Raw genomic sequence first — 25,446 nt, forward strand, 5'->3', positions numbered from 1 at the left:
GTCCGCGGGCCGGCCGGCCGGCTCCAGGTCGACGACGGACGTGGACGGCGTAGTCCGGCCCGACCCAGCCTGTCGTCCTCGGCCGGGGCCCGGGGCAGGCGGGCGGGCAGGCGGGCAGGGCAGGCGGCGCGCGGCGCGTACTACATCAGGTTTGACCCGGCCAGGGCGGACACGGGGCGGTCGTCGTTGCCGTCGCACCGCGTCGCACGCCCCTGGCCGTTGCATCACCGAAATAAACAAACGGCTCATTACGTGATCGGTGGGTCTAAGTGCAGCGCTGCAGCGCCGCATGCCGGTCTCGGCGTCTCGGCGTCTCGGCCCCGTCTCGGACGCCAGGACGACCTTCGGGGTCGGCGTCGTCCGGCAGGTGGATCGTGGTGGCGGTGTCGGCGGCTTCGAACACCGATTGATTCCTTTCCCTGTTTGCTGATCGTTCCGCTCGCCGATGTCGTCGCGCTGTCTCTCTCGCGCTCGTGGGGCGTTCCAGGGTGCGAGAGGGACTGGTGGACGAAAGCGCTGTGCGACTCAGGTCCACGCGCGGCATGGTCGTCCTTGCCTCCACCCGGGCAGCCCGCGCAGGGACAGAAACGGAATGACGGAATGACGGCCGTCTCGATGATGACACCAATGCAGACCTGCAGCGCGGCCCGGCGCGGCCCGGCGAGGCCACCACTCCACCGTAAGGGCTAAGGGCCGCGGGGATCGCTATTGGCCACCTCCATTGGGCGAGAGGAAGGAGGAGGACCAAAACCTGTTCCCCTACAGAGAAAGGGGGAGGGAGAAGGAAGCAGCGTCCCGCTGAGTTCCTGCCTCCCTGCCCCCTCCCCCTCCCCACACTCAGTTTTGAAAGAGGTCAGCGAAGGTGTAGGCAAACCGTCCCCGCGGGAAGAGATGCCTCAGCCAAAAATCGTCGTCAGGTATAATAATTCCCGATGGGGAATGGACCAAAAGCTGCCTCAAATATTGACTCGGACTCGCAATTTAAAAAGTTTTTTGGAAATTTGGTGGCTGTGACGTTTCTTTGCAGGAATGACATTTTTGGTTTCTCCCTCAATTTAGCCTGGACTATGTGCACTTCGATACTGCGGCTAACTGTGTCTCACGCTCACTTACTTTCGGACCAACACCACGCAGCCCAGCATTTCAGCGAGCCACTTCAAACTCACGCGCCGCTTTGCTCAAGTTGGCCGTTTCTCCGCCAGGTGGCACCGCCTGTCGGTCGAGTCGCCTCGACTCGACTGTCGTCTGTTCCCTGTTTTCCTCATGGCGGAAGAAAACAAACGAAGCCATTGACAACCAAGCTGCCCTGCCAAGCTTATTTTCTTGGACTAGGACGCCTTATTTTTGCGACTCACCATGCCGTCTCGCATCCGGCATGGGATCGAAAGCGATGCCGCCTCAGGTAAAGTTTCGTTCGCGAGAACTCTTTTGTTAGTATGGCATCGAAATGCGCATCTAACCTATCTTTCGGTAAACTTGAAAATACACTAAATCAATGAAAATAAAGGTCTCTTTCTAAGTTGTTGAATTTAGTTTGGTTGCTTAGGAAGGTATCTGTACAGGGTTCGTCTTGACACCTGTGATGTTTGCTTTCCCATGGCATAGTTTTGGTGTGAAGCAAGTGTAATGGTTAGGCTATTTAATCCTTGGTCTCTTATCATGTATTAAAAGTCAACTATCTTCTTAAATTTACTGGAGAGCTGTCATTTAATTGTGTTTTTACCCCCCAAGTTGTTGTTGTAATACATGGCTGTCATTTGTTCTCCTCAGGTTCTGGCTCAGACTCGGAGTCTGGAGGCTCATCTGGTTCAAGTCGCAGCAGCAGTCGTAACTCAGCTCCTGGTTCTCGGAGAGGTTCACCTGTAGGCTCTCCTGGGGGCTCACCTCGTTCTGGCCCAGGATCTCCTCAGTCGAAAAGATCTGGCAGTCCTGGCTCACGAGGATCTGGAAGCCGTGCATCGAGGAGATCAGGCAGTGCTGCCTCAAACAGATCTGGCAGTGCAGGCTCTCGCAGATCAGGAAGTGCTGGATCCCACAAATCTGGCAGCCCTGCGTCCCGTAGATCTGCCACTCCTGGCTCTCGGCGAACTGGGAGTGCAGCTTCCAACAGATCTGGAAGTGCTGCCTCTAACAGATCTGGAAGTGCTGGCTCGCACAGGTCAGGAAGTCCTGCATCTCGCAAATCTGGCAGTCCTGCTTCTCGAAGATCTGGCACTCCAACATCTCCAAGATCGGGAAGCCGTGCCTCACGAAAATCGGGAAGTGCTGCATCCGGCCGATCTGGGAGTGGGTCAAGGCATTCCGGTAGCCCTGCTGGCTCTCATCGCTCAGGCTCCAGAAGCAGGTCTGGCAGTAGGTCGAAAAGTAGGAGTAGAAGCAGAAGCAGGAGTTCCGCCAAAAGCGCTAGAGCAAGCCGGAGCAGGAGCAGAAGTGGGAGTGCCAGGAGTAAAAGTGGCAGCAGGAGTGGCAGTAGAAGCCGGAGTGGCAGCAGGAGTAGAAGTGGCAGCCGCTCTAGAAGCCGGAGTAAAAGTGGCAGTCGCAAAAGTGGCAGTCGAAGTAGAAGCGGTTCACCTGCCAAATCTGGTAACAAAATTTATATGAATCATGTGAAAGCTTTTATTTTAGCACCTGGAATTATGGAATTTATTGATAGTATTGCCTCTCTTCTTAACAGGAGGACGCCGCTCTGGAAGTGAGTCAGATGCGGGAAGTGAAGTTGGAGGGTAAGTAATCATATTCATATCTTTTCATAATTTAATTTTCAATTAATTTTGCATTATAGCTTATAACCCTTGTTTGGCCTATTCTGTGATTTGTCTTCCAGGAAAAGAAAAAGGGCGGTTCTCAGTGATAGTGGATCGGATGGCGAATTAAAGAAACAGCCTCGTAAAAAAGTTGTTGTTGGATCTGATAGTGAAGATGAAGGGAAAGATGGTCAGGCAAATGGTAAATTGAACTTGGTTTCCTATAACCAAGTAGTACAGCACTTCACAACAATTACAAATATTTGTGAAAAGTTTTGCTTCAATTTTTTTTATTTTTCAGTTGATGCTGAAGCCCTCTTTGGAGATGCTGATGACATCAGTGATGATGATGATGATGATGAAAAGAAATCAGTGAAAGCCTCTGATGATGAAGGTGGTAGACAAAGCCGTATGAGTGAAGGTAGTTATCATAGCCCCCGCCGAGGATCAGATGATGAACCAGAAGAAAGAAGGCCCATGCCAGGGGAGGGTGTAAGTAGTTTATTACATGAAGCTTTAATTTAAGTTCAGACTTTGAAATTTTAGTTAATTCTGGTGGTTTAATTTTACGTTTGAACAGCCTGAGGAAGAAGAAAAAGATGAACCGCCACCAGAAACTATTATTGATGTGGAAATCCCTCGTGTTGGCTGTGATTTGGGTAGAGAAATTAATTTTGTTAAGCTGCCGAATTTCCTTTCTGTGGAGACTAGGCCCTTTGATCATGAGACCTATGAAGACGAAATTGATGAGGAGGAAACTTTGGATGAGGAAGGTAGAGCCAGGTAAGATCTAAAAATATCTAAACTTCTATTATGTCTGTGGAGTCAAGAAAATAGTGCCTTTTTAATTTTAATTTTCTTACAGGCTTAAACTTAAAGTTGAAAACACAATACGCTGGAGAACAGAATTTGACAAAGATGGCAATGCAATCAAAGAAAGTAATGCTAGATATATTAAATGGAGTGACGGTAGTTTGTCTCTTCACTTAGGCTCTGAAATCTTTGATGTCTACAAACAACCCCTGCAGGTAGAGACAAATTCATTTAGCTTATTTTATAGATACATCATAACCATGCAAGTATTTATAACATGGTGCTTTTTTGTGATTTTAGGGGGATCATAACCATCTTTACATTCGACAAGGTACTGGTTTACAAGGACAGGCTGTTTTCCGCACCAAGCTTACCTTTAGGCCGCACTCAACAGATTCCTTTACTCACAAGAAGATGACCTTGTCCTTGGCTGATCGATCAACCAAAACAAGCGGAATCAAAATTATGGGGGTTGTTGGAGCAGACCCAGACATTAACAGATTTGAGAAGATTAAGGTAAATTCTGTTATAACCTCCATCATGTCAGACAGACTACTTGTTTTCTTTTATTTGTAAATGTTTTGCTTTGGTGTGTCTGTGCAGAAAGAGGAAGAGAGACTGCGTGCTTCATTGCGCCGAGAAAGCAAACAAAAACGCATGCGAGAGCGAGGAGCCAACAGAGGCCTATCGTCCAGCTACTTGGAGCCTGACAGGGAAGGTGAAGATGTTTCAGATGATGAAGGGGCCATCTCACTGGCAGCTATCAAAAATAGGTACAAGCCTGGAGCCAAAGGAGCCAAAAGTAAGTAACTTGCAGGCAGTTTCATTTGTTTTTGGCATGAACTTTCCATTTAATTGGACTCAGCACAGGTTTACTTTATTCTGATGGATACTTACTTTTTAATTTTTAGATGACCGTCCCAACATTTATTCCTCAGAAGAAGATGAGGGTTCTGATCTGGAGCTACGCAGAAGTAAGAAGGACAAATCAAAGCAAGCTTTGAAAGACTCCGATGAAGAAAGTGAAGCGTCTGGAAAATCTCCAGCTGCATCTGCCTCCGGCTCAGGTTCAGGCTCGGGTAGCGGCAGTGGTTCTGGAAGTGGCAGTGGCAGTGATAACGAATAATCATGGAAATTATGACAGTCAATCAATTTGTTTTTATGTAAATATGTATGAAAAATTATTATGAACAGAAAAGAAAATCATGTTCTGCGTCTTATCATGCATTGTCCAATGCATTTGAATCATTTTTTCTTGTACAAATGTTAACTTCTAGTGACTGAGTGTACAGTATTCTTTCATCACTGTTGTATACCATTCTAGTATCAGTAGAATGAGCAATGTGTTTTATGCATGCCACACTGCTCCATTTTATGGTCAGATTTGTTTCCACTGGTATTCATTTATACTGATTCACTGAAAGAATAGAGACTTTAAATGCCAATACTATTTAGTTTATTTTCCTTTCCACATTACATCATTCATCTTTTTTACAAACAAATTTGCAGTTTCTTCAGATATGCAAAATATATGTTGTAAATCAATTACAGCACCATAACTGCTAGCCAATCCTTTAAAAGTGTACCAATGACATCTTTCCCCATGGCACACTAAACAATGCTGGGAATCTATATGGCAGGGGTGAGGACAATATTGTAGAAGAACAAGTTGTTTATAGATTAGCAATTCTTGACACTTGACACAAAATGAAAAAAATGCGTGGAGAAGAAGTTTCAGGGTACAAAGTCAACAGTAATAATTCAGTCTGAATTTGATAGTTCTAATTTACATTTTATTAAAACTATAAAACCTACATAACGTTGGCATAAGTGAAGTGAACTCTGAATAAGTTTGCGTTGGCAGGAGTGAAAGTATTTCTCATTCAGAGTATCACAAAAGGGCTTTTCATTGATTCATTGAAATTTAGTCTCCTAGTAAGGTGGAGAGCACAGTCTACTATGCTCATCCAAAAAAAACAACAACAAAAAAACAGCAATAGCATCTCACAATTTTTGTGCCTCTTGTCCATCTTCTTCAAACAATGTCTCCAAAATGACAGATTGAGCCTGGAATATTTAATGTAAGATCACAGCATTGGAAAATGGATGACAATCATGGTAAAGAGAAAGATTACAAAATAAAAAAGAAGTCTCAGAAGTTGAGCGAAGTTGAGCTGTATCAGTCTGGTGCGGTCGATGAAAGACATCTCACATCTGCTGGCTTGAATATCAGTCTGCATATGTTTTGAGAGAATGGAAGTCCTAATTTATTAGTACAACTTTGCTGATAACAAACTTTTCAATTTTGTTATATAGTTTCACTGATCCAATGGTTACAAGTGCAACAAATGAAAGTCTCTCACCAGATACAATTTAGAATGAAGGAGTAAAAACAAATAGCACTATATAATTTAAAGATGCTTGCAGACTGTGTTTAACCTAGAAGGATCTTCCCGAGCAAGGGGTTTTGTTCTATTTGAGGCAAACTGAACTCAAAGTGAGATTGAGACTACAATACAGTGTAACAGAATAAAAAGCAAAATTATTTATAAATAAGCTAAGAAGTTGGAAGTGGATAACCACTGCTCAATTTAGTTAAAAAGAAACTATCAACAAAATACAAACAATATCACAAGGTTACAAACCATAAACAAAAATTCATTAAGGCAATAGATGATGGGTTTCATATGTGCATACACAACAAACAGAAAATCTGACAGTTGATGGCATTTTCCTTCGAGTAGACTGATAGAAAACTGAAGGGACACATTCATGAAACTTATGGTCAACTTTATGGTCAGTAACTAAAGAGCTATATCACAATATCTGCTGGTTACAATACTGATGTGAAAAAACTTTATCGCAGAACTAAAATTTAGGTAACTTAAAATTGGATGCATAGGTAGGACATTATCTAAAATGATAAAGGATATTTTTTTAGTCATTCAACTGCGGCAATTCATAGTAGTTAAGGTTCAGACTACAAAACATCTCATAAGAAATAATTGAGTGTCCATCTCTCTTTTCACACCAGTATTGTTTGCTTAAAATAAAAGTTCACCCATATGAAGAGAATTAATTAAAATTAAAATGAAGTCTAACAAAACTCTGGCATTTAAGACAAATCAAAACTTATTTAGGTGGCTATGCCAATTAAAACAAATGACTGAAATTTTCTTGGGGGAAAAACAACAACAAAAAACATTAAGGGCATGGGGCACATTTCTGTTTCACAGATAAAAGCCATAATTAAAAGGGACCTTCAGAGGAATTTTAAAGAAAAACAAATTATAATGTAGACTTTGGTCAGAATGGGAAGGATATGCAGTCCTCCAAGAACAAAGACTTGTTATTACATTTTATCGACACTGACTAACAATAACACATTTTTACTTCCTATACATGCAAACTTCTATTACAGATACATCCTCTTCAGAATAAACACATCCAAGAACACTGTCTCACATTTAGACAAACACATTCTCACTAACACATTCATCCAGGTGTCAATACTATTCGTGAAAATATGTACAAGCACAGACATAGTAGAAATGTGCCTTGCAAGTTTTAGCACTAGGCAAACGGCAGTCAAACCAGTACAGCTCCCGCAAGTGAGGTCAAGGGCAATTTTACTCGCAGTAGGCTTCGAAAATAATTGAAGGCCTGACACAACCAAGCCAGTTGTAACATTTGAAGAGCAGATTCCACTCAGAGCCTCCAGCTTGACTGTCCAAACTACGGCACATCCGGAGAGAACACTGGTTTCGTTGCTGGTGCCTGATGCTAGTCAGGGCCGTCAATACGCCTGCAAAAAAAATAATGCCAAAAATTAGTCAACTCGGGTAGGTTGGGCCCGGTCATGACAGCACAAAGAGACGGAGGGGAAACCCCGCCATGGTTGGGGCCAGTAGCCACCGCAGAGCAGCGCTGTGCAGCGCAGTGCCTACCTTGACCGCAAAGGCGGTGTCGTAGCCGCCCTTGCCCTGCATCTGCGTCTGGATGGCGCGGAGGTGCGAGTTGCCCATCTCCACGTCCCCGGACCCGATGTGCCCCGTGTGCCTGAAGTTGGTGGGCTCCCCGATCATGGACCGGTCGATCCGCCGCCGCTGCTGTTGCTGCACTCGTTTCCGCTGGAAAATTCATTCAAATAATTAATTTTTATTTTAAAATCTGCTTTGACATTAGCCTTAACTTTTTGACAAAAGAAAAACAATGAAAAAAACATGTGAAGAGCCAAGTGACAAACACGCAAACACTTACTCTGTTGGCTGGTTGGTTGAGACAGCACGAAAACCACTGCATCCACATGTCCCCCGACATGTTGGTGGACTGGAGGCCTGACATCCTGGGCCTGTGGAACAAAAAGACGAAGGTACACCGTTAACAACACAGCTCCAAATTCGAGGACGCCATCAACGGCACCCAGCAGCCAGCTTGGCCCCAGCCTGGCAGCGTTGCCGCTACCCACCGGCACCGGGTGCCTTGCAGGGCTGCAGGTTGCAGGACGTTGCAGGACGCTGCAGGGGCACATGAGCACTGCACCGGCCCCCCCCCTGCCGCCCTGCCGGCTCGGCCCTGGCAGCCCTGGACAGGTGGACGGCATGGTCGGTCGGGCTCGGGGCCCAGCGGGCCGCCCAGGCCGCCCCGGCCGGGCCGACACTTTCCCCGCATCATTTGGCCGGGCAGACCACGGCGGACACGGCGGACCACGCGACGCGACGACGCGTCACCATGGCGACCAGATTTATCACCGGGCAGCCGATAAACTCGCCTCGAGTCGGGTCGCCTGGTCGCGTCAGCGTCGTCAGCGCGGCCATGCGAGAGAGAGAGGAGAGCAGTCCGGGCTGCGAGTCCACCCCTGGTCCTTCCCTCACGACACGGACGCGAAGCACAGTGGCGGATCTATAGAGACGACCCGAAGGAGGGACAGTGTAAGCACTTTTTGCCTGCGCTTACAGCGGCAAAGCGTGGCTTTTTTTCCACCTTTCGGGCGACTACCTAGGGTCCTTTCGCTTCCCGCTGGATGCGCGCCTGGCGAGGCTGGAGGCACCCCGCGCCGCGGTCCCCGAGTCACGTCCGGAAGGGCTGCAGGGTACCTGCCAGGGTACCTGCCAGGGCCACGGCCTCGCGCGGCCTCGCGTGGCGCGGTGACGGTGCATTAGGCCCTAATTAGGTCGGCGGAAAGGGAAAGGGAACGAAGGGAGCGACCGGGCCATAGGGCAGGCCGGGCCGGGCCGGTGCAGCGCATTGTACAAGGTGTAAAAAGGGATTACGGAGCAGGGCGGCCCGGCCGTCCCTTGGGCCCTTCCCTCGTTGCGTCACCGCCACTCCGCCGCGCCCCGCCACTGGGGGCGGCACCGCCCCGCCGTGCCCCGCCTTGCCGGATTGTTCCTACGCGATAAGTGGTTCCCCGCGACACGCGACTGCAGCACGGCGACGACGAGAGCACGCCGACAACGAAGCCGAACCCGGTGGCGACGGCCTGGCGGCCCAGCAGCCAGCCACGCTGCAGGCAGGGTGTGCCGTGCACGTACACCGTGCAGCCAGCACACCGATTCTCAGAGTCGCTTTCCGTCCGTCTCTCTCGCGCCTCCAGGGCTGCAGGGGGACGCCCCACGAGTGCGAGAGAGACAGAGTTCTGGCGGCAACACAACGGCGCCGCCTGGAAAAACGAACGGCGGGGCCAATTAATTGGCGGGTGCATCAAGGCGACAACAAGGCGGCGCTTTGCCTGGCTGCCTGCCTGGCTGCCTGCCTGGCGATGCGCTTGGTGCTCCGCAGCGCGTGCCGCCCGTGACCTGCATGGCGCCTAATGAGCATGAACGGCGCCGCGTGCACAGACGGCACCACGCCGACGACGCCGCCGCCGCGGCCACTTCTGGCCGTTTACCCGTTCGGGCCGCCGTCCGCGTCCGTATTTCTGTCCGCCGCTGTGCCGCTTCGCTTTCATCAGGCAGCCATTGCCGTTCCGTCGCTCCGTCCGCGCTTGCGCCGAGCCTGGCCGCCCTGGCCGCCTCGCCGCGCTACCATTCCGAACGCGCAACGCGCCGTCTCCGACTTCTCTGACTCCGTCTCCGCGGGGCACCCAGAGCTAATGACTCACCACCGCCAGCCCCGCCAGCCCCGCTGCTGCTCCCGCCCCCCTCAACCGCAGCGAGACGACGACGGCGGCGGCCGCCAGATGTGAAACCATACACATCCACGACGTCGCCGCCGTCGCCTCGGAGAACCCCGGTAAGAGCAGGCGAGAGCACACTGGTAAAGCAGAGTTGTACACGCTTCGTTCAAGCCCACAACGACGCTTGAAGTCAATAATCGCCGGGAACGCTTGAAGTCAAAGGTAGTACCAACCAAAACCCTTGAAGGGGCCGTCAAAGTACACACGCTTCAGTTCTACCAGTGCGGGCGAGAGCGCGGCGCGGTACCGTTTCCAAACCAGGCCGGAGAGCGCATCGGCAGGGACCGTCGCCGATTGGCGGAGCGGCGCTAATGGCCGCGCGGTCTGTTTACATTGCATCGCCGGCGTGATGCGTGATTCACGGGCAGCCAGCAGGGTCCGCGGCCACGCGGCCACGCCACCGGCCGAAACGGCGCGGCCACGCGGCGCCACAGACGGGGAGGGAGACAGAGGGACCGGGACAGACCGGGACGACGCCGGGGACGCCGTGACTCACCGCCCGATTCGCGGCGCGGGGCGCGCGGCGTCCGCATGTCACGCGTGTCGCCCGCTGCCGCCTATCTTATCGCGTCACTGGTGGAGCCGCGCGGACGCGCATCCACGGCGACAACGTTCGCGACGTTCCACCGCGCGTCCGCGTCCGCCCGCTCCGCCGGAAGAAACGCTGGCGGGCGGCGGAAATGCGTTTGGTGGAAAAATGCTCTTGGGCGGAAGAAATGCGGCAGAAAAGCCTAAAGCACCGGCGGCCTTAGCGCCTGCGAGGTAGGCCAGCGGCCCGTGCCGCGAGACACCGGCGAAGGGACGGCGGCCTACCTCGCCCCTGTGAAGACGCCAGGCGCGAGGCAGGCCGCCGTCTCCACACCGGTGTCTCGCGGCACGGGCCGCTGGCCTACCTCGCAGGCGCTAAACAGTGCGCACGACAAACGGAACTTTAGCGGCTGCTGAACCTTGACGGTGCATACAGCATTCGCGACCAAAGGGGCTCAGAGAGAAAAGAACCACGTCCTACACACTAAATGTTACGTACAATTTTGTACGAGACATCACAGTTTTTCGTGCAAACGAAATTTTAGTACAATTTTTGTACGAAAAACTGCACATTTTTCGCCACTTTTGTACGAAATTGTACAACATTTTGTACAAATTTGTACGAAAAGTTCGTGTGCACAAAAAACTGTGATGTCTCGTACAAAATTTGTACAAAAACATTTAGTGTGTAAGAAGGTCGTCATCGCGGTCGTCATCTTGCTCGTCAGCCGCCAAGCGGTTCGGATGACCGGCAGCGCGGCAAGGGTCCGCCAGGCTGTCTTGAACGCCTCGAAACGGCAGGCCGATCCCGAGCAGTGCTTTCGTCGCTTTGCCTCCTCTCGCAGTCTCGGGGCGTTCTGTAGACGGCGCGCGCGCGAGAGAGAGCGAGAGAGAGACAACACTGTTTTGAATCAGCCGGCAGGAGCAGAGCATTCGCCGCGCTCCAAGGCACCAAAGCTCAGGGCCGCCGCCGTCGTCGGCACCGCACCGCGTACACAGCACTCACACTCACACACGGCGCGGTGTGGCGCGGCGCTGCACGGCGCGCTCCGTTTCGTTTGACTGACGTAACCCTTAGTTTCGTGCTGGCTCGATTCCAAGTCATTTCTTTCGGAGAAGTGATGGTGCGGGCAGCAAGGCAGCACGGCGCGCCGGGCTTCGTGTAAACGGGGACGCCTCGCCGCACCGCGCCGCCGGCCAAGGTCCTAAGGTCGACCACCCCCTCCCCCTTTACGCCCCGGACACAGACAGACACGGACAATCTCGCTGACAAGAGAGGTACACACACACACATGCACGCACACGTGGCGGTATCCGGGTGTACACACCGCATTTCCAGCATGGACCACGGCGCGGACTGTTTATTGAGTGTAGGTGTCTAAGAGCGAGAGCGCGCGCGTGTCCGTGTGTGTGTGTGCGTACGTGTAAGTGCGCAGTGCGTCCATATTCGGCATACAAGCGACAGCCTCATCCTCTCCGTCTGACGCGCCGGTGCGAAAAGGACACACCGCCAGGCCGGCCAGGAAGCGGAACGCAGAGTCATGCGCCTTCCCCGCGGCGCACCAGTCGCAGTTGACAACAACAGCGACAACAACAACAAAATATAAAGAATAGGAGGACGGGAAAGAAAAGACGCTTTTCCGACAGTGTAGGCGCGGCCGCGCGGCTCCCGGTCAGACAAAGGCGATCGTGTCCTTGGTCCTGCTGGAGCCTCGGCTGGAGCCTCGGCTGGAGCCGCCGGGGCTGCTGGACTCCAGGCGAAGCAAGCGGGCGTCTTCCAATATGATGACGAATCAGACGGCTGCTGTGCATGCTCGCCTTGCTGCTGGCTGTTACGTTTAGAGGCCGTCCCGCCCCGCCTCGCCTCACCCCGCCTCGCCCCGCCCCGCCCCGCCCCGGCCCGCCCCACCCGCAGCCTTTCCCATTGAACATCGATATGGGCCCGGATCGCAGCAGCAGCGCAGCGCGGACCCGCGCGTGGGGGCCTTGCCGGGCCTGGCCGCCACACTCGCATAAATCAATTTAAAAATCAACACCGAAAATAAAACGCGATCAGGCGGAACAGCCCCGGCCGGCAGTGCTCCGCAGCGGACCGACTCCGCGGCGCGAGTTACGGAAGCGAAAGGCGGTCGCTGACAAAAGCAAAAGGCCGAGTAAGCCAAGCAAGCCGAGCAAGCGAAGCTATCTAGCGCCGAGCTGCACTAGCAGTGCAGTGCCTTGCAGCGCAGTGCTCGCGCTATAGCGCTGACTACCTGCTGAGTCGACACGGCCCGCGTTTATCAGACAGTGCAGTGGCGTGCAGTGCCGTGGCTGCCGCGCCCTGCCGCGCCGCGCCACGCCCTGCCCGACAGCACGCGCAGGCGGAGCAAGGCAGAGCAGCGGCAGCGCCTCCGTTCCAGCGAAAGTGTGCTGATAGTTGTTGTCTTCTCTTTGCGATTCTTTTTCTCGTGTTTTTATTTTCTTTCTTTTTTCGCGAGCGAGCGGGCGAGCAGACGGGCAAGCAAGCGGTTTAGTACGAGAGCACTGTCAACAAACCGGTGCGGCGCCGCGAGGGGGAGGGGGAGGGGAGGGGAGGGGAGGGGAGGGGGAGGGGGAGGGGGGCGGAACGGCAGCACGCGCGTTCCGCACTACCAAGTGCGCACCTCGCGCGGCCTGCTGGCCTGCTGGACAGGAAGCCAGAGTCGGCAGGCCGTCCGCAAGCCGGCACAGTGTGCCCGGCACACCCCGTCCGCATCGTCCGCATCCTCTTCTCCTCGACGCCGCGGCACGCCGCACGGTGGGCCAGAAGTCCGGTGAGGCGGCCCAAATTCTAGACGCGTTTTGAGCTCCAGAGTAGCTGAATGGGACGCCAACCGAACGTGTGACCCCACTCATGGATTCCTCGTTCGGAGAGCAGTCCATTGGTGGGGTCACACGTTCGGTCCGAGTCCCATTTAGCGACTCTGGAGCTCAAAACGCGTCTAGAATTTTGGCCGCCTCACCGGTCTTCTGGCCCACTGTGCGCCGCCCCGTCTTCCTCCGCCGAGGCCTCCAAGGAGGGCCGGGCCTTGCGCCGCCAGGGCGCGCCAAGGGCCCGGGTCCCTAGGGCCCGGCCGGCATCGCGTACTGCGCTACAACCACCGCCCTGCGCCGTGTTGTTGTGTATCCGACTGCGGCACTGCGAGGCGAGCGCGCTCGCGGGCACGTGCACACCGCGCGGCACCGCGCCTCCTCCTCTGTCTCTCTCGCACTCGTGGGGCGTGCCGTAACGGGTGCGACAGAGACAGGGCGACGAAAACGACGCTCGGGATCGGTCTACAGAGTACCTGGCTGCGGCGCGAGGCGCGCGCCGTGCACCACCGCGGCGTGCACCGCATCGCAGGCACCGCGGCGAGGCGACGGGTCAGCGACCCGCACTACAGCACCAGGCAGGCAGGCGGGCCGCCAGTCGCCAGTGATACTCCACATGTGCAGCCGGGCCAGCCTAGGCCAGCAAAGCTGGGTGCGCGTCTCGACTCGACTTGGTCCGCCTCGGCCGCGGCCACCGAGTCCCTCCCAGTTCCTTTTCCAAATTAATAACAATTCACGCTACGGTGGTTTTAGGGCCGCGCGGCAGTAACTGCGGCCGAATTCGTTCAAACCAGTCAAATGACTCAACGGGACTTCCCCGGCGGCGCAGCGCGGCACGGCGTCGTGGTCCGCCGCCCCGCCGATCACCCGCGACGCGGCGCGGCACGGTGTACAGTGGGCCGGAAGGCCGGAGGAGGCGGACAAAACTCTAGACGCGTTTTGAGCTCCAGAGTCGCTAAATGGGACTCTAACCGAACGGGTGGCCCCACCAATGGATTGCTCACCGAACGAGGAGTTCATAAATGGGGGTCACCCGTTCGGTTCTAGTCCTGTTTAGCGACTCTGGAGCTCAAAACGCGTCTAGAGTTTTGTCCGCCTCCACCCGTCATCTGGCCCACTGTGGGGCGCGGCACGGCAGCGCGGCCGACGCCCCAAAACGCTCCAAATGCACGTTTTTGACGGCCTTCCTTCGCCGGGGCTCGTGCCTTTTGCTTTTATCAGATCATGTCGAGGCAATAAATCCCGCGGGCTTTGGTCGACGACCAGGTCGTGCCCCTCCGCGTTCCGCCCCTCGCCCAGTGTGTGCTACACCGAGCAGGGGACAGGCTATCCCATTTTCCCCCGAAACCGAGGACCGAGGCGAGACACCGGACACCGCTCCGGACGCCTCTAGGATGCTCTAGGATTCCTCCCCGCAGGAGCTAATAACCTCGGCCAGCCTGTCAGATTCAATTCGGTCGAGTGGAGTGGACCGCGCGGGAATGCATTCAAGCGGATCGCACCCGCCCGCCCGCCAGTCCGTCCGCTCGGTCCGTCCGCGCGCCCGTCCGTGCACTTCAGCACGCCCACCGCAGTGGCCAGTCAGCCGTTCGAAACAAAAAAAATCGGAAAAACAGTCCATTCCTGACGTGCTCTATCCTCCAGCTGCCATGCGCCCATCGAAAATAAAATAGTCGAGAATACAACGAATTGAGATTGGAGCCGCGACGCTGGCTGCGCTGGCCGGCCAGACGGTAGGCGCGGACGCGGTAACCCTCCACGGGAGATACCATCGCCGTGACCCAACCCTTCCTCAAGTCTACGGAGCCAACACGGCCCATGCAGCGCGCAGCGCGGGCAGCCAGTAAACCAGATGCCATCTAGGATGTCCCCGCGTCCACACCGTCTACACCGTCCACACGTCCAAGCAGCCCAGCGCTTTGTTCAAACCGTTGCAGCCGTCCGTCTGGCCGACAGGCGCGGATCCAGGGGGACCAGGCCAAGGGGGCGCCCCCCCTGAAACCACCTCTGGATCCGCCCTTGCTCTCTGCGGCCACTAAGGCCCTTCGGCGACAAACGCATCACCCCGTTTGCCCCGCCCCGCCCCGCCCGGCTCGACGTGCACGAATCAGGAATTTAGCGTGAAAGCGTCGGCGCGCCGTTAAACCGCAAAGTCACTAAGTCGCCGACACCAGTGCAACTGCAGTGCAAACATGGCCGCCGTCGTTCCGCGGTGAGATCCGCACCCCGCCCCGCCAGCCCGCCGCACACTCATCCCGAGGGCCTCGCCGTCTCTCTCGCACTCGCGGGGCCTTCCGAACGGGCGAGCGAGAGAGACACGGCGACGACAACGACTCTCGGAATCAGTCTGCTGCAGTCCCTGAAGATCTCATCGCGAGCACCGCAGCAGGGCGGGCACTGCGGGGCACTGCCGGCACCACGCCACCGCAGGCTGCCGCAGGCCGGGCGCGAGCGAGAGCGACACCGACTTTCGTCTTGAACACACACCTCGGGCACCGCCGAGGGCACCGCGGGGCCGCGACGCGCAGGGACATCGCCGCGCACTGACATTTAGCATGAAATCCATCAACGCGCATCGCGCCGGCAACCGTTCCGCTGCAGCGCGCTGCGGCGGGGAGCGAACCTCCGACGGGAAGGCGAAGCCCGGACCATCGGCGGAATAATCCGAGGCTCGTTCCGAACAGCGCTCCGTAAGCTCCGTCTCTCTCGCGGCCCGCGAGTGCCGGAGAGACAGCGACGAAGGCACTGTTGCAGTGTTCGGAGCCAGCCCGCCGCCCTGCACGAGCCGCGCCAGAGCGTGCACGACGTGCGGGGCGTGCAGTGCACTCGGCCCGCTGCACTTGCTCGACTGCACTTGCCCGGCCGGCACCGACCCGGCGGACCCGGCCCCGCCGACCCGGCCCTCGAGCCTGGCGCAGGCCTGGCGCAGGCCGCAGGGGCGCCAACAACGTCCTACATGCACCGCAGGGCAGGCCACGGCGGGGCACGGAACCGCAGGGCAGGGCCGCATGCGAAACAGGTTTATGTCCAACGGCCGCACCGGCCAGTGCAGCCACGCCGAGTGCAGTTGTCTCGGAAGGGCCGCGTCGCCGCGTCCACCACCTGCGTCGCGCGTTCCGAGAGGGGCGGGGAGGGGGGAGGCATTCCCTCGACTGGCCCCAGTGAATCCGCCCCTGCCCCTCCGCGGCAAGGGCGAGGTCGAGGGCGGCGGCCTCAGGCGGCCTCGGCCAGCAGCGCCACGACGTTGTGAACCTCGCGGCCCGGTACAGTGGGCCGCAAGACCGGTGGCGGCGGTCAAAATCCCGGACGGACTTCGAGCTCCAGAGTCGCTAAATGGGACTCAAACCCCACCAATGGGTTGCTCTCCGAACGAGGACTCCATTGGTGTGGTCACACGTTCGGTATGAGTCCCATTTAGCGACTCTGGAGCTCAAAACGCGTGGAGAGTTTTAGCCGCCTCCAGCCGTCTTTTGGCCCATACCCGGGCCTCAGCACCGACCGACAGCGCCCCTAGAGGTCGATGCATGATCGCCTCGCGCTGCCCCGGCCCTGCGCGGCCCGGCCCGGCCCCCTCTGCTGCCCGGGCCGCCACTTCGGCCACTTCGGACCGCCTCCAGCGGCGGTACCTCCGGGCCGGCACGCCCGCCCCCCTCCCTCCCCCGCCTCCCGCAGGCTCCGGTCCGTTGACCCACTTCCGCTGGCCCAATGCAAGGGCAGGGTCCGCCAGCCAGCCAGCAGAGCCCCGGACTGCACAGTGCGGGACCGCACGGCCGGCACAAAGCCCCAAGCCCCGCCCGTCTCACCCCGGCTGCCTGATGAATCCGTTTAGAGCGATAAATCCGTGAGGCGCCAGCAGCAGCGCCTTCGTCACTCTCCCCCTGTCTCTCTCGCACTCGGAGGACGCCCTAGGAGTGCGAGAGAGACAGAGCGACGAGGCGCAGAGCAGTTCGGAATCAGTCAGCCACCGCGGCGCGGCGCTAGAAGTTCCCGTTGACGGCCGCCCCACGCACGGCGGCACGGCACGGCACGGCCAGCGAGCAGCGGCACCGCCAAATCAATCAAAGCCGCCGGTGATTCACGACCACGGCGAGCAACGAGGAAGGCAGCGACGCCACCGCTTCATCCGCCAGACAGTCGGCAGGCTCGACACTCCGACTCTCTCGCACCAACGGGGAGCGTGCCGCACGTGTGTGTGTGTGTGTGTGTGAGTGTGTGGAGAGAGAGAGAGAGAGAGAGAGAGAGAGAGAGAGAGAGAGAAGAGAGAGAGGAGAGAGAGAGAGAGAGAGAGAGAGAGAGAGAGAGAGAAAGAGAGAGGGGGGGGGGGCGACTGAAGCGCTAGCTGTTCGGAATGGGACTGCGGCAGACTTCGACGGCCACCTTTCCGGGACGGCGTGGTGTCCCTGTCCGCGCCACTGCACTGCGCCACCGCCACTCCGCTCCGCCGCAGTTTCCAATTTTATGGGCCATGAAAAGTGCAAGCCAAAATCTAACCCCGGCAGCGCCGCTTCGCCGCCGCTTGCATCACACAGTGCAGCAGTAGTGGTGGTGGCGTGTGTCGACAGCGCGCGTAACGCCAGCAGGCATGGCAGCCAGTCCGAGCGCGGTGCGCATTTCGGACGGCAGTAAAAACCGTGCACTCCGCGGGGGGCGGGCTCTGGCTGGCCCTTTGACCGGCCCTTGGCGTCAGAGCGATGGCCCGGTGGCCCTTCTCGGAGGAGTCTGGTCCAGCCAAAGCCAGCCAAGCCCAGCCCAGCGCCCGCCAAGTCGAGGCTGGGCAGCCCCGCCGCGCTGGCCCGTCCGGCGGGAGGCCTACCCCCGACTTGGCAGGCGCCCTGCTCGGCCCGCTGGCCCCGCTGGCTGAGGGCCGAGGCCGGGGGCGGTCGACTCGGCCCCAAAGGGCTCCCAAGGGCTCGCCAAGAGGAAGCCGGCGTCTGCCGAGCAGTGTCGCACCGTCTCCGTCCCTCTCACGGAGCATCCCGTTGGGTGCGAGAGAGACAGGGCGATCCGTCGGAATGGCTCGGCTGTCGTGATTTATCGACGGCCCGGGGGGCGGAAGCTCTGTCTCTCTCGCACCCCCGCGGCACGCCGCGCGCGCCGCGCAGGCCCCACGAGTGCGAGAGAGACAGCCGCCGGGGGCGGCGCTAAATCGGCACGCTGCGCCGCTGCGGCGACAGGGAGCAGCACAACAACGCGATATATACGTAATCCAATTCAACAGCGCCGGCCTTACGGGCCTTACGCTGTACGCTACGCGCTGCCCGCCCGCCTCGCTCGCCTTCCTGATACCATCAATCACAACCGAGCACGGACAGACGGACAGACAGACGGGCGTCGCCGGGGCGAAAAAAAATTATCGACAGGTCGGAAACACTGGCGGTGTTACACAGCTCTAAGCAGCGTAGTTAAGCCCCGCGGCCGATTCGCTGCGCTGGATAGGGACTCGGGGAAACAAAAAGCCGAAGCCTCTCCGGGTGCTCCGGGCCGCGGACCACCGCCACGACGGGCCGCGTCCGCGGCGGCGGCGGCACACCGTCAAAAAATGATTCCCCGAAACCTCAAACGGCGTCCTCACCACGCAACGCAGTTGCAAGCGCGCGAGCCGAAAAACAAGGACACGGCGTTGCAGTGCTGTTTTCAAAGGTCCTGCGCCTCAAAACAAAAGTACAGCCACGCTCGAAACCGCACAATTAGACTTGTTGGCGAGCGTGTACACACAGCCACCTCGCCTCATCTCCGCGGCCTCGCTGCCTCGCTTCAGTACCCCGCGCCGCGCGCTGCCCATACTCGGACTAACCGACTTGCCAAAACATATCGCGCTCCGCCCCCCCCCCCCCCCCCCCCGGCCCCCGGCTTCCCACCGCGTCGACTCCTCGCCGCCTCCGGGCCCATCGCGGCGCGGGGTGAATGACTGATGTGATGACTCGGGCGCCTCGCAGCTCGCCCGCCGCCTCGGTGGCCCCCGCGGCCCGCCGCGGCCCGCCTCGCCCTCGCCCAGTTCGAGCTCGTCGAGCTCCCAGCGCCGCGCGCCGCGCCCGCCGACCGGCGCCCAAAACGACGCGCCAGCGCGCCAGCGTATCGGCAAACAAAAAAATGTGCGCACTAATTAAAAGCTGGTCAGAAAAAGAAAAGAAACTCAAAGCAAACCACAAAACAAGTCGGGCACGACGCGTTGCTTTTCGGCGCAGCAGCGCGGTGGATGCGGCACGCCTGGTGGCCCGCCCTGGGGCCCGCCCCCATGCCCGGCTCGGCCGGCCATTGTGAGGTAAAGGTTACTGGGCCAACTAATTGGGGCCACGATCAACATGGACGCCGACCAAACACGCCTTCCTGCCTTTTTTGCAAAAAGTCGCCCATGCCGCTCTTTTGTTTATTCGCGTCGGCGCAGTCTCCATCCATCCACCCGCTGCGGGGGTTACGGTGTAGGGCCGCGGTATCGCCGCGGGCAGGACCGCGATGGCGGAGCGCCGAGCCGGCAGAGACCGATTCCGAGAGTCGTGCTGTCTCTCTCGCACTACGGGACGGTGCATGGGTGCGAGAGAGACAGAACGACTCTCGGGATTAGCCTGAACTGCAGGAGCGGCCAGCGGGAAAAAGAGGAGCCGAGGAGCCGCTTGCATCACGAGGACGACGACGACGAGCAGCGCGAGCAGCAGCCAGACAAACATCAATGGGCACGACTGGCATGGCGACCCCGGTGCACCGCGCCACCGCGCCACGTCGACGCCGCACAGTGGGCCAGAAGACCGCCGGAGGCGGACAAAACTCTAGGGGCGTTTTGAGCTCCAGAGTCGCTACACAGTACTCGAACTGAACGTGTGACCCCACCAATGGATTGCTCTCCGAACGAGGAATCCATTGGTGGGGTCACACGTTCAGTTCGAGTACTGTTTAGCGACTCTGAAGCTGAAAGCGCGTCTGGAGTTTTGGCCGCCGGCGCCGCCGGTCTTCTGGCCCACTGTGCGGCGTCGTCGCCCCGCGTCGCCCCGCCGAGGCAGTGTGGCGGAGAACGGAACGGTTGTCGCCGTTAAAAGGTTCAACCATGGACGGCGAGCCCACGGGGACCGCGGCGTCCGCGACGGATTTAGCCGCACCGCCGCGCGCCCCGCCTAGCCGTGTCTCCGGCTGCGGCAGCCAGCGGGGCGGGGCGGGGCCGGCCGACCCGACGGAGACGGCATCACGAAATCCATTCCGACAATTTGGACGGCAACAGCGCCGCGGCAGAGGGGCAGAGGGGACACGCGTGCACCGGCAGGGCCGCAGGGCCGCAGGGCCGCGGGGCCGCGGTGGCGGCACACAGCACAGGATTCCCGCAGTTTTCCCCGCCGCCACGCCCCGCCACGCCCCGCCGCGCCTACACCAACACTTGTTGAGTTTCCACTGGGCCGTCAGGCACTGCGCCGACTGCGCCGACTCCCACGTCCTGGTCAGTACGCCGCACGGCCGCACGCCGCGGCGGAAGGCCTGAGGCGGCCCGAGGCCTCGGGTCCAGTTGACCCACATTCAAGGATGCGCAGGACGCCGCGGCACTTGCAGTGGCGCAGTGGCTTGCAGCCTCGCTTGCGAGTCGCTTGCGGCCTGCAAGGCAGACTGACTCCGAGAGTCGTTGTCGTCGCGCCGTCTCTGTCGCGCTCATGGGACACCCCCCACAGGTGCGAGAGAGACAGGGCGACGAAAACGAGTCTCGGAATCGGTCCCACAGCCCGGCGCCGCGACGGCTGCAGTCGGCAGCAGCGGCGGTGTGGAAAGGCACCCTAAAAATGGACGCCACTCAACGGGGCGCACAGGAACTCGCAAAAGGACAGGGCGACGGCGGCTCTGGGCGAGAGGGACGGAAAACGTCTCTCTGAATCAGTCTGCAGGGCAGAGCTGGACGGGAGACGGGGGACGCTCCATGTCGCAAACTTCACTTTCGCGGCGGCGCAGACTGTGGCGCAGTGGACCGCTAGCGGGCGGGGAGCGGGGAGGGGGAAAAGGGGGGTCACCACGACGACGCCGAAAAACTTGGAGACGCATCTCCACTGTATAGTCCTGCCGCGCCGCCGCGACGGTCTGGTGCGCGGAGGCCTCTGCGGAGGCACATGTGGGAGCTGCAAGTGCGTGCGCTGCGTTCTGACACGTTGTGGTTACTTACTCATATGGAAGGAAGGGGGAGAGGGGGGGGGGGCTATCATCCAATCACAGCCGGCTGCGTCGTCGGCCCCCTCGCCTCGCCTTCCGGGCAACGCATGTCCTGTTCGACGACCGAAAGGACCGAAGGACCCACACCAGCAAAATCCACTTTTAAATCCCCCTGGCAAATAAAAGCGAGCACTAACGACCGTCCCTCCAGCCCCAGTGTGTTTTTGCGGCGTGTGTGCTGGTGGCGGCCTGGCGGCGGCGGGGATTCCCCGTCTCCCTCGCACGCCCGTGGAGTGCCCCGTGAGTGCGAGAGAGACAGAGCGCGAGGGGCGCGGCGCCTCATTTGCATTTCTGGCGGAAAGATTGGAATCCGCCGAGGATGGCGATGGCACCCCGCACGCACCCGCACGCACCGCGCACGCAGGCACCGCCATCCAGAGGGAAGCGATAAGGGAAGTGGCTGGAAAGCGGAAACCAGCGCGCCAAAACGCCGCCGTCGCAGCGCGTTTCGTTCCCAGAGCCGCGGGCCGTCTCTTTTTCACCCGCCCCCGTTTTTAACAGTGTGGAGGGAGACACGGGCCTTGCACTTGGGGCGGGCCTCGGCCGCAGCGCAGCCATGCCCGGCCATGCCGCAACGCGTCAGTGGGTTAGGCCGCGAGGCTCTGGTGCTGCATCGCTGCCGTTGGCAAAAAATCGGCACGCCGGCCGAGAGGAGGAGGGCGGCACACGCTAAATTCGTTACTACAACCGTGAGGGACGACGAACTTTAGTACAGTGTACGTACGTTCTCATTTGATCGCACGCTACGATGATCTTTTCATCGTACGTAGCATTATTCAGCGCGCAGCGCCCTGCACTGCCCGAATCCGAGGATCGCATCGCCGCTCCGTCCCTCTCGCACACACAGGGCGGTACGTGGGGGTGCGAGAGAGACGGAGCGACACCGTCAGGAACTGGGAATGGCGGCGGCGCGGCTACACTGTGGCACACTACAGTGGGGCGGTGCGCCGCGGTACGCGGTGCCCTTTACAAGGGAGGGGAACATGGCGACCTTTGTTTCCACACATTCTGTCGGCCCTTCAGTTCCGGTCAGCGGGCGCGCGTCACGCCGAGCAGGACAGGGCGTCTCTCTCGCACCTCTGGCGGGCCGCGCCAGCCGCGCCCCGAGCGCGAGAGAGACAGAGCGACTCGAGCGTGACGTGCCGAATCAGTCGGTCGGCCAAATGCGTGCGTTCCTGTTCTTCCTTCGCTCCGTCTGTCCGTCCGTCCGTCCGCGTCCACCCGGCCGGCCGGCCGTGATCTTGGCGGCTTGTAGGCCGAATCCGCGAGTCGTCGCTCTGTCTCTCTCTCGCTCTCATGGGCGTCCCGTCTGGGTGCGAGAGAGACAGCGACGAAAACGACTCCGTCTACTGACCGCAGCGGCCGCATGCCGCGTGCTGCTCGGCACACGAGTCCGCCCGTCCGCCGTGGTCCGAGGACACCGCGACAAAGCAGGCGGCGTGGCGGCGCGGCCAAGGCACCTGCTGGCCGCGTGGCCCCCTCAGCCCCTCGGTGCCCCTCGGCATCCGTGGCCCAAACACCGTCCATCCGTCCGCCTCACTTCGGCCCGCCTCCTGCCTCCGCGACGCGCTCTGTCTCTGTCGCACTCGCGGGACGTTCGTAACGGGTGCGAGAGAGACATCGGCCTGCTGGACAACGCACGTCCGCTCCACGCCCGTTTCCATCAGTGTACTTCGGCATGCCGCCCAGGCCAGCCCAGCCCAGCGAGACTCCAGAATCTATTCAGCCCGGCTATCAACACATGACCACGCATCTAGTTTCCATTTCTTGGACGCGGCGGCGGGGCGGGGCGGGGTGGGGGGAAAGGGGCGAGGCGGCGCCTGCGATCCCCGACCGAACTAATCCTGGAGAGCGCGTCGTTACACAGATTAAAAGTAAGGGGCCCAAATGACGGGCCTGGCCGCAAACAACGCCGCCACCGCTTCGGACCGCGGAGACGAGGCTCATCTAGGGCAAGGCCCGCTTGACCGGGCCAGGCTGCTAGGCAGGATCGAGGCCCGCCAAGGACCACCAGTAGCGGGCACCCAATGGCGACCACCGCCAAACCTTCCAGATCGGAGCAGATACTGCATCGCGACCGCCACCGGGGTCCACACCCAGCAGCAGCAGTCCCAAACAGGCTGACGCCGCCCGTTGTTTTCCTGGCTGTGCGAGAGAGACAGAGCGGCGAAACGCCGTGCGTGGAATCAGTCTGCAGTGGTCCCACCAGCAGCGCCGTTGCGTAAGCAATCATATTGCAGTGGGGCGCCACCGCATGCGCGATACGCGCTGTCCTGTCCGGTGCGTCTGTCCACCAGCACACTGATTTCGCTCTGTCTCTCTCGCACCGGCACGGGGCGCCCTGTGAGAGCGACAGAGACAGAGCGACGGAATGAGTCGGCTGGTCCACCCACCGGCCGCCAGCCGCTGCACCGCGTGCATCCAGCACGCCACCGGCGGCGCCCCGTCCGCGGCGTCCGCTTCACTGGCTTCGCGCTTGGCCGCGGCGCCCCGCCCTCGCGTCAGCCTGCAGTGCAGGAGTGCAGCTGGCGGCGGGCCAGTCCATGGCGCCCAGGAACGGTAGGAACAGCGGCGACCGGTTCAAAACGGGGCGCTAAAATTAACGCCGGCTCCCTCGTGCACCCCTTGCACCCTACCCTCGTGCTCGGGTTCGATATCGATCTTGCGCTCCATGAGCAAGGGGCTGAGGGCTAGGGGCTCGGGCGGTTAGGGCTGGGGTTGCGGCTGCGGCCGGGTCGGGGTTGTAGGGGTGAGCGGCTAGAGGCGGCCGCCGCGCCGAGGTGACTCACACCTCGAGCCTCGAGGGGCGGCTCGGCTGGAGTGGGGGTGGGGTGTGGCGGGGTGGGGTGACTGCAGAGGCCGGGGCTCCACTTTCTACCCTGCACCACTGCAACGCCCCTTTCCCCTCCACCTCCCCCTCCCCACCCACTTCACCCCTTCACTGTCACAATTTTGCTTTTGGCTTCATTTTCCTTCCCTCCATGCAACCCCTGCTCACTTTAGAACAGACCCAGTTACTGCATCGAACAAAAAACGCGAAATTTAATAGAGAAATAAAAATAAATTTTGACGAATTTAGAAGACTGAATGAATGAAAATCGACACAAAATGTTTAAACACTCCCATATAAATCATCCAGTGAAATTGGAGTTAGATGGTTGGAACTGCCAGGCCACAAAAAGCGGTGTCCATAATTTAACAGTTATTTGCCATAATTATAGCTCATAGCCGTTACAGACCGGCCTGTCTGTTACAGCACACATTGTGTGAATTCTAAGCACAATCATTTTGCACTTGTCACATTAGAATAAAATTTAACTAGGCGCAAGTGTTTGAAAGGGTACTTGTACAATATACGCTCAAAATGATTTTACACTGTAACACACAGTACCGTAGACTTTAAGAAACAAAGAAAAGAACCAACATCAGAAAACAACGTGGACAAGTTGAAAGAGATTAAATTTTCAATGGATACAGAGTTATGAGCATTTGCATCTTGCGTCCTAACCTACAGAGTGTCACTCAAGTGACAGATGCATACTATTCTCAACCAGCGATCTGATCTGAATCACAAGACAACTCGTTTTCGTCTTGGTCAATTAAAACCATTCATGCGGGGTGAGCACACAGGACGATGGCAGGTCAATGCGCGACAACTCGGCTTTGTTTACATTTTCACGAACCTGTTAAATCCCCCTGTCAGAAGACAACGACCGATGACCGTATCTTCTGCTAGAAGTCTAAATCCATAGGTGTGGCGGCGTGGACGGCACAACACCCTGACGAACACTTGGCTTTCGCTACAAGGAGCGATACACTATTTTATCAGCGGCCCGGCCCGCTTAATTCCACAGCAAGAGCGTCACAGCGCGTCCATACACAAACACTTCATTCACCGACACGGCGAGGGGAAACGAGGCGAGTGTGGCCGAAACTCGACGCAAACTGACAGTGGAGTGGAGTGGAGTGGCGGGCGAGGCGACCCGGCAGACAACGAGCACGAGGAAGGGGAGGGGAGTCCAACGAAACGGCCGCTAGGTGGCGCCTCGCGAGGGCGAGGAGTCCGTGCGGATTTTACGTCGTTTACTCCTCCAGCATAAATTGTTCAGTAATTTTCACTCGACACGAAAAGAAAAGGGGTACCACGTGAAAGACTGTCAAACACTCCACGCGAAA

At 58.2% G+C, this 25,446-nt stretch overlaps 2 protein-coding genes across 2 annotated transcripts; one reads left to right on the top strand and one right to left on the bottom strand.

Annotated features, from left to right (window-relative positions):
* Positions 1–1,230: 1,230 nt before the first annotated feature.
* On the top strand, positions 1,231–5,002 carry LOC117640921 (another transcription unit protein). Its single transcript, XM_034377947.1, has 10 exons — positions 1,231–1,402; positions 1,771–2,583; positions 2,675–2,723; positions 2,825–2,946; positions 3,046–3,236; positions 3,325–3,527; positions 3,610–3,772; positions 3,858–4,073; positions 4,161–4,359; positions 4,469–5,002. The coding sequence occupies exons 1-10, from the start codon at positions 1,357–1,359 to the stop codon at positions 4,681–4,683; spliced, it is 2,217 nt and encodes a 738-aa protein (XP_034233838.1). The 5' UTR covers positions 1,231–1,356; the 3' UTR covers positions 4,684–5,002.
* Positions 4,999–25,257, bottom strand: LOC117640923 (CDC42 small effector protein homolog). Its single transcript, XM_034377949.1, has 4 exons — positions 24,954–25,257; positions 7,818–7,908; positions 7,505–7,687; positions 4,999–7,362 (listed from the first exon to the last, which is right to left on the bottom strand). The coding sequence occupies exons 2-4, from the start codon at positions 7,899–7,901 to the stop codon at positions 7,354–7,356; spliced, it is 276 nt and encodes a 91-aa protein (XP_034233840.1). The 5' UTR covers positions 7,902–7,908; positions 24,954–25,257; the 3' UTR covers positions 4,999–7,353.
* Between the last annotated feature and the right edge of the window lie 189 nt (positions 25,258–25,446).

Source organism: Thrips palmi, unplaced genomic scaffold, assembly GCF_012932325.1.
Source record: "Thrips palmi isolate BJ-2018 unplaced genomic scaffold, TpBJ-2018v1 HiC_scaffold_15, whole genome shotgun sequence".
Classification (NCBI taxonomy): Eukaryota; Metazoa; Arthropoda; class Insecta; order Thysanoptera; family Thripidae; genus Thrips; species Thrips palmi.